The sequence below is a fragment of the Aquarana catesbeiana genome, linkage group LG05, assembly GCF_042186555.1.
Source record: "Aquarana catesbeiana isolate 2022-GZ linkage group LG05, ASM4218655v1, whole genome shotgun sequence".
Classification (NCBI taxonomy): domain Eukaryota; kingdom Metazoa; phylum Chordata; class Amphibia; order Anura; family Ranidae; genus Aquarana; species Aquarana catesbeiana.
The window spans coordinates 207,304,850-207,313,498 of NC_133328.1; the positions used below are offsets into that span (position 1 = coordinate 207,304,850).

General features: G+C 42.6%; 1 protein-coding gene across 1 annotated transcript in view; it reads right to left on the reverse strand.

Moving 5' to 3' along the window:
- The window catches only part of SEPTIN7 (septin 7), a gene marked incomplete in the record, with an annotated part of 203,744 nt that extends 195,581 nt beyond the window's left edge, over positions 1-8,163 (reverse strand). The window contains 1 exon segment of the mRNA XM_073630520.1: positions 8,069-8,163. Within this exon segment, the coding sequence (XP_073486621.1) occupies positions 8,069-8,072 (4 nt within the window).
- Positions 8,164-8,649: the final 486 nt, after the last annotated feature.

Consider the following 8,649-nt stretch of genomic DNA (forward strand, 5'->3'; position numbering starts at 1 on the left):
ACCCAATTCTTCAAAAACCCCTGCTCCCCCACATCCAGCAGTGAACTGTTCCTGCTGCCCTCACGTCCAGAGCCAGTCTATAGGTGTGATGCTGTTGGGAACAGGCAATTTACAAGATCACCAGTGTACGGGAAGCAGAAGCTGCGGGGACCAGTCTTGTGCTAGATCAGCAGATTAGGTAAATATATCTCTGCTCTGCAATCCCCTAGACAAAAATGAGCAGTTAACCCATGCAGGAAACTATCCCCCCCCCAGAGTCCTTTAAGTAAAAAAAAAAAAAAAAAAAAATACAGGACAGCCAATATGCTCGTTGCCTCTAAATTGCAAAACTTGTACAAGCAGGGCTCTCCCCTTTACTTCATTACTGATTGTTTTTCCTATACAACTGTATGTGCCAGTTATTGGATACATTTAATGTATTTATATTATCTCTGTTGCCTCCCCCCCCCCCCCCCAATCGCATACTTTTTACAGCACCACATGAGATGACACAGTATTATAACAACTTTGTTAAGCAAATCCCAGGTACAACGCTTCTATTAATGGAAGCACATTTTTCCAATGTCAAATAATCCTGTTACAACATAGATTTGAATAATGTAGTCCAGAATTAAAGTGTGTTTTTTTCATTCTGTGATGTGAAAAAAAAAAGTTTTAAAATGTTGGTCCTTGTAATATTTTCAAATTTAAAATTGTTCATTTAGACCACATTAAGCAATGTGATGAAATGTGAATGTACAGCCAGTATTGATCAACTGTAAAGCCAATTATAAGGTCCCATGGAAAAATACCCTTGTGATTCCTGGGGAAAACAGCGCCACCTAATAAATGAATACAAACAGTTACCACAGCACAAGTTTGTAGATCTCAAAACAGCAAGATACATTTAAAAAGTTACCTACAATGTCAAAATAAGTCAAGTATGACTGACAACATAACTTTAATAACTTTGTGTTTCAGTCTTTACAATGAAAAAAAGATACATAATCTTTGACTGACAAAATAATTTGCTAAATGACCCTACATGCCAAGTTCTTCCTTTTACATGCAACAGAATCAGGCAACTACGTATTCAAACTAGACGACTACAATTAAATTACATTTAACAGTAGACTTTATAAAAATCTCTCATTGCTGTTATTTATAAAAGATTTGTTAAGCAAGGTCTCTATTAACTAAATGTTTTTAAGAGATATAATCAAGCTTAGAAACACCGGCATCAACAAATGGGACTGTTTAAAATGTTTCAGGAACATTTTTCAAAACAAATATACAATTCCCAGCTTAAAAAGAGGTAAAGGGCTATAATCCAGCCCATGCTGCTGGCACAAAGATCGAAATTGAGCAAAAGGCACTATAAATCACATTTAAAAACAGCCATCAACCATTTTACATGTAGTTCTGAATAGTTAATCTGACAACAGTAGAAAAAAAAATCAAATTATCAACACCATAGATAAAATAGCCAAGAAATGCACTTTTATTCCATAAAACCTACGTAAAACTGGAAAAGTTCCAGAAGCACAAAAATATATTGATTTCATTGCTCATATAAAAAGTTGTGGAATAACTAAAACAGCTTATAAAAACAGCAGTATTCAAGTTACAACAAATAGTTCTTAGGGCTTGAGAAACAAAAACGCATCAAAGTTCACCTTCCAAACCCTGTTCCTCCATTTCCTCCCACATGAAGATCACTCCTTCTGCCTTTCCGGCAGGAGCACAGCTATCCGGCCCCCTGGACATAAATAAGGTAAAAGATGGTCTGGGCTTGACAGCCACACACCAGATCTCCAGACATCTCTGATAATGCTAGGGAGGAGCCTCTTCCTGAAGTCCAACCCAGCAGACAAAAAAAAAAAAAAAAAAAAAGAAGAAGGAGGGTGAATCAGAGGAGGGGGTCCACATTTATTTCCCAGCGTATCAAAGGCATTTTAAAGAGACTGTTCCTTCCCAAAAGCAATACATTAAAGAACCCACTTCATCTTTTGTCAAAATTTGAAAACCTGTTTATAAGGAAATGTGATATTTTTGCAGTGAAAATAAAGAATTGCATGGAATGTCAGCCATGTAATAAAGTTAACACAGCTGCTATCCTTCAGTCACAAACACAAGGTAAGTGTTTGTACAAATCAAATAACATCTTCAAGTCTGCTTCTATGCCATGAGACCACATCAACGTATAGATGACCACTTTTTATTTAGAACGAAGCACTATATATTTGAAATTTTACAGATAATAGAAGCAAGCATACAATCTGAATTTTTTTTCAGAAATCTCCTTAGTTACTAGCTGAACATCTTATAGCTAGTAACACGACTTGTCATGTACACAAAACAAATTTTACAATCAGACCTTCAAGTAAAGTTGTTCTTGGACGCTCAACATATATAATGTCACGCACATTAAAAGTGATCACATGCTTAAGCTAAAAAACAATACTGCTCTCAGTATTTTATTACTTAGCAGAATCACAGTCTCCCTCCCCTTTACACCTGTTTTTGTCTAAGGGCTCTTTCACACGGGGCGGATCAGTGATGATCCGCCCCGTGAACACCCGCTTGCTCAGCGGGGATCGCTCCGCCGATCCCCGCTGAGCAAAAAGATGACAGGTCCATCGCTGCACACTGTGCAGCGACGGATCTGTCAGAGCGCCGCTCTCCCCTATGGGGGATCGGGTGATGACGGACCATAGTGTCCGTCGCCACCCGTTCCGATAACAGATGGAAAAGTAGGGTTTTCCTCCGTTACACTTTTCGGATCGGAGCGGGTCGGATGTCAGCGGACATGTCACCGCTGACATCAGACGCTCCATAGGGATACATGTATGTCCGTTTTTCATCCGAAAATGGAAGGATGAAAAACGGACATACGGATCCCTCGTATGAAAGAGGCCTAAAGCCTAGGACAAATGGTCAGAATGTCAGGCAACATTAGCCGGTTCAATACAAACCGGCCGACATTTGGCCCGTGTGTATGGCAGCCGGTCCGACAGAAGCCAGCCATTCAGCTGGTTTCTGTCAGACAAGCATGCAAACCAGCAGTCGGGCAGCTCCCAATCAGCACTCTCAGCCAATGGCTGTGTTTGGGCGGGGCATCCCCCCCCCCATCAAAACACAATAGAACAGTGGGGGGAGGTCGCTGTACTAACACTGGATTGGTTACATACAGTGGCTCCAAACAGAGCTGTCAGGGTTTTTTTTTTTTTTTTCATTGAAACACAAATAAAAAAAAAATAAAATAAAAAGCGCTAACTAGGTGTGCATACGAGCTAAAAATGGTTTATCTTAGGATACAAAAGAGGAAACCATTAAATCTAGCAACATTTTTGACAATCTTCAAAAGCACGCATGTAATAATTAAACTATTTATCTCACTCCTTGCCTTTTGGCCTAATTATGCTAATTAGAGACACAGTTGCTAAAATGTTCTAAAAACTTCCTGGCACACTTTGCCATCAATCCCCTAAGGGAACTGTTAAACAGAAAAAAAAAAAATAGAATCTTTAAATTCTGAGTCAATGAAACAAACATAACTAGTCATTATGGACAACAATTTCACTTATTATCACATATTTGTAATATTTATTACAGGTACTTATATAGTACCATCAATTTAAGCAGGGCTTTACATATATACCGTACAATGTACATTCACATCAGTCCCTACCCACAAGTAGCTTACAATCTAAGGTCTCTCATTCATTCTCACATATACATACTAGGGCCAATATAGACAGGAGCCAATTAACCTACCAGCATGGAGGAAAACCCACACAAACACAGGAGACTATGCAAACTCCATGCAGGTAGTGCTGTGGTTGGGATTTGATCTGATGACCCCAGTGCTACTATGTGGAAGTGCCAACCACTTAGCCACTGTGCCCCCCCCCCCCCCAAAAAAAAAAATATATAAACCACAAAACAATATAAACAGAATCTACCATAGAGAAAACACACCCAGTAGTGCAACTAGACCAGTACCATAGTCATTTCCTAAAAAAAAAAAAATTCTAATACTAATAGCCCATAGTAATGGAATAGGTACAGTAATGCCCTGTTTACAACAGCGCATCTTGGGTGCAGTGCAGAATAAAAAAAATCCTGCTTCAACCATCTTTAATGTGTTTTCATCAAAATGCATGTTATTTAGTGTTCAATGGTAATGCATGTAAAATTTGCCTTGAATGGGTCACAGGTGTGAACAAGTTCTAACCAATAGGGCAACTGGCATCCTTATGCTAAACCATACATACAGCAATTTTCAAGCCACTGAGAACACCATCGTTAGATTACAAAAATGATCAACAATGCAACCTATGGAAGTTACTACTAAAAACCATGACAATATAGAAATTGTTGATGGCAGACTGCCCCGATAGGTTTGCACATGTGTAGGATCCTGGGAAAGAAGCAGATCAGAAATCCGGTACGAACACGGTCAATAAAACCTACTGCCTCCTGTGTGAAAAGGCAGCGGGGTGGAATGTTCATAACCAAAGTTATTTGGCTCTGGTCACTACTTGCTTCAAGTGATTATCTAAAAGTATGTACTCAGACTGCCGTCTTAAAAGGGGTATTAAAGTCATTTTTTCCCTAATGCATTGCCTGGTAAGAACAAACAGTCTCAAACACATACAAGTCCTCCCTCGATCCAGAGCTGTGCCTGTCTGGTCTCTCTTCCTCCTCTCACAGCCATGCGTGGTGGGGCTGTGTGTGTCTTTGGACACATACAGCCTGGCTCAGGAGTGCACCCACATAGCTAGCTACTAAGGAACCCGCTGAAAGACGATGTGGATAGTGCCGATGGGGGACCGAAAAAGGTGGTGTTGGACCACTCTGTACAATATTGTTGCAAAGAGCAGGCATGAATAACCTATTATTTTAGGAAAAAAGGAGAGCCTTTAGAACCAGGTAATAGAGGAGGTGGAATTTTCTTAGCCAAGAACACTCTCCTGTATGCATGCTTGAGCTAAGGGCAGATGGATTCCAGGAAGTAAATACTACAAGAATCATTGCCCTTACTCAAGATGGCCACAGATAAATGCTACATGGCTCCAGAACGTTGCACATATGTTGTGATGTGCTCTTTCTACAATAAAGGCTTTGGACTGCAATTCGAGATCCATGGTGCACTGGTGAACATGAGTATTTTATTAGAAATGCTAGAGAGTGATTTTCACAGTGATTTCTTAAAGTGTTACTAAATCCACAACAGTAAATTCAGTCTGTATATGCAGCATAGCATGCTGGTTATTATACTTAATGTAGAACTTAACCACTTCCCTACCCGCCTATAGTCATATGACGTCCACAGATGGGATCTCCCATCCTGGGTGGACGTCATATGACGGCCTCGGGTTCCCGGCGGCCTAGGGGGTGCGCGCGCGCGCGCCGCGTTCCTCGGGACCCAGTGCGTGTGCCTGGCGGCCGCGATGTCCGCCAGGCACCCGCGATTGCCCGTTAACTGGGCCGGACACACAGATCCACGTCCTGTCAGTTCAGAGGAGAGCGATCTGTGTTCCCAGAACAGCGGAACACTGATCGGTCACCTCCCCTTGTGCGTCCCCGCCCCCTACAGTTAGAAGCATTCCCTAGGAAACACATTTAACCCCTCCCCGCCCCCTAGTGGTTAACCCCTTCACTGCCTGTCACATTTACACAGTAATCAATGCAATTTTACAGCATCGATTGCTGTATAAATGTGAATGGTCTCAAAAATGTGTCAAAAGTGTCCGATGTGTCCGCCATAATGTCGCAGTCACGAAAAAAAAAAAAAAAAAAAAAAAAAATCGCTGATCGCCGCTATTACTAGTAAAAAAAATAAATACATTTTTTTTTTTTTTTTTTAAAAATGCCATAAATCTATCCCATATTTTATAGACGCTATAACTTTTGCGCAAACCAATCAATATCCGCTTATTGCAGGTTTTTTTACCAAAAATATGTAGAAGAGTACGTATCGGCCTAAACTGAGGAAAAAAATTGTTTTTTAAAAAAAAAAAATTGGGATATTTATTATAGCAAAAAGCAAAAAATATTGTGTTTTTTTCAAAATTGTCCCTCTTCTTTTGTTTATAGCGCAAAAAATAAAAATCGCAGAGGTGATCAAATACCACCAAAAGAAAGCTCTATTTGTGGGGAAAAAAGGACGTCAATTTTGTTCGGGTACAACGTCGCACGACCGTGCAATTGTCGTTTAAAGTGCGACAGCGCTGAAAACTAAAAATTGGTCTGGGAAGGAAGGGGGTGAAAATGCCCGATATAAAACCGGTTAAGGGGTTATTCCTCTGCATTGTGTACAAAGGCCGTTTTATTCTCCCCCTCTCCCCTTCTGAACTGCCTATCTGGGGAAGGCCAGCTAACACAGGCAGAGTAGCCGACCTGCACATGCTCAGTTGTGTCTTATGCTGGAGAGAACATTTACTTGTTCTTAGAGATAGCCAGGTCACATGATATTGATATCACACATGTGGGCGTGTATACAGGCTGTAGCGGAAATATGCTCCTACCTGAACTCTCAGCGGAGAAACTGCAGTTTATCATGTAACCATAGTATACAAAGTATCCAAAAAGGTATATAGTGGCAGTATTTTAATGTATAAAGAAGACTTATAAGCTGTGGGCACTGTGGGGGGGGGGGGGCAAATGAAATATTTTCATATTACTGGGTTTAGTGACACTAACACAATAAAGCATTGAGACATGGATGGATGGGTTAGTTTTCTTAGATTTTTAACAATGAAAAAAATTGGTGCTCAGATGTAGTGATCAGCTTTAGGCCCCTTTCAGACCCGTGGATCCATATTTAGCCATCCTCTTGCTCAGCAGGGATTGCCCCACTGATCTTGGCGGATGAAAAGACCGTCTCTGCACACTGTGCAGGGATGGACCTGTCAGAGAGACCGCTCTCCTCTATGGGGGGAAAAAATAGGATGATTACAGACCGCCTGTCCGCTTTTATCTGATCCGCTAGACGGATGGAAAATAGGACATCCATCCGTCTAGATTTTGCAAATCGAATGGCAGCGGATATGTCACCACTGACATCCGTTGCTCCATAGAGATGTATGGAGTGACTGTTCAGATCCGCCTAAAAAAAAAAAAAAAAAACCTGACAGTCGGATCTGAACATGCGCACATGTGAAAGGGGCCTAAATGTGTTGATGGGGAAATCAAGTAGTTTTCTTTCCTTCAACCAACGGTTGAAGGAAAGAAAATTGGTTAACGTATGGCCAGCGCCTTAGATTACAAAAATGACCAAACAGGGTCAATGCAACATACCAATCTACTAAAAACCATGACACAATGGACATTTTTGATGGCAGGCTGCCTGATAGGTTTGCTCATGGGCAGGATGCTGGAACGGGGGGGGAATCACAAATCCCATATGAACATACTTCTGCACAGCACTGGAGAATCTTCTCACGCGATTGGGGATCCTTAGCTTCTCAAGGATCCTGTGTTGAGGGTGAGTGACAACAACCAACACCTACAGGAAGAGGCCTGAAGTCAGGGGGTGGGGTGGGGTGAGGAACATATATATATATATATATATATATATATTTTTTTTTTTTTTGGGGGGGGGGGGGGTAAGCATTCTCCTTTTCTTTGAATTGCCTCCCTACATGGAGTTGCAATGAACACGACTCATACAATGATCAGGCTAATAAGGTGCCATGAGGGTCTGGGAGTACTGGGGAGACATGAAGCCACACACAATACACATGTATGACTCTTGCCATTAGCACTGTGTAGAAGTGGGTATCCTTATCTTATAATATCCATGTCTGCTCTCAGGAAGCCATTCTGATGCAGGACACGGAGGCCTCCCCCTCCTTAGCCTCATGTAAATAAGCCCTCTTCTCTCCTCCAGCACATTCTTCAGTCTATATAAACATTAGTATCCAGCTGCCTCTCTTCCCCTCCTCTACAGTACTGGGCCTCTTCCCTCCATCATTCCTCTCTGTAGCAGCACACAACGGGGCCCCGCACTGCCCTCTCCATACGCCAGGCACGGCCCACACTCAGTCTAGCAGAGCCCGGGCTGTGTGTTTGTGAGACTCACCCATGATGCTTTCGGTGCTGTCCAGTCGTCGCCTCGACTCGTACGCGTCTCTGCGCTCTCTTTCTCACTGACACAGCCCCGGGACGTTGCCGTGCGCTACGTCTACGGAGGGGCAAGGAAGCGACGGCTTCTGCCCACACTCTGACGTCAGGCCGTAGGCGGGGACGCTGCTGGTAGAATGTCTCCGCCCACCAGACATAAGGGGAGGGGTTAGGGCGGAAGTCGCGCCTAAATGTTGGCGTCACGTAGAGCGGGCGGGGTTGCGCGCTAAGACAGCGTAGGGTTGGAAGTTAGTTGAGGAGAGGTGGCGTCCAATGGCAGAGGGTTGGGATGTAGAGCTAGTACGGTGTAGTGGGAGGCTGTGTAGGGTTATACCATTCGTGTATTTTCTTCTGTTTTTACTATATTTAGGAAGATGAGAACGGGGTAGTAATGTGCGCACCAATCACAGTGAGAGTTAGGTGTGGTGTGACTGACACGTCAGTGGTTGTGGGCTATAGGGGGAGGAGTCTGTTGCTTTCTGTTAGTAGAGGCAGCTGAGGGGAGGGAGTGCGATGTGTACGGTCATACGGAGATCAGTC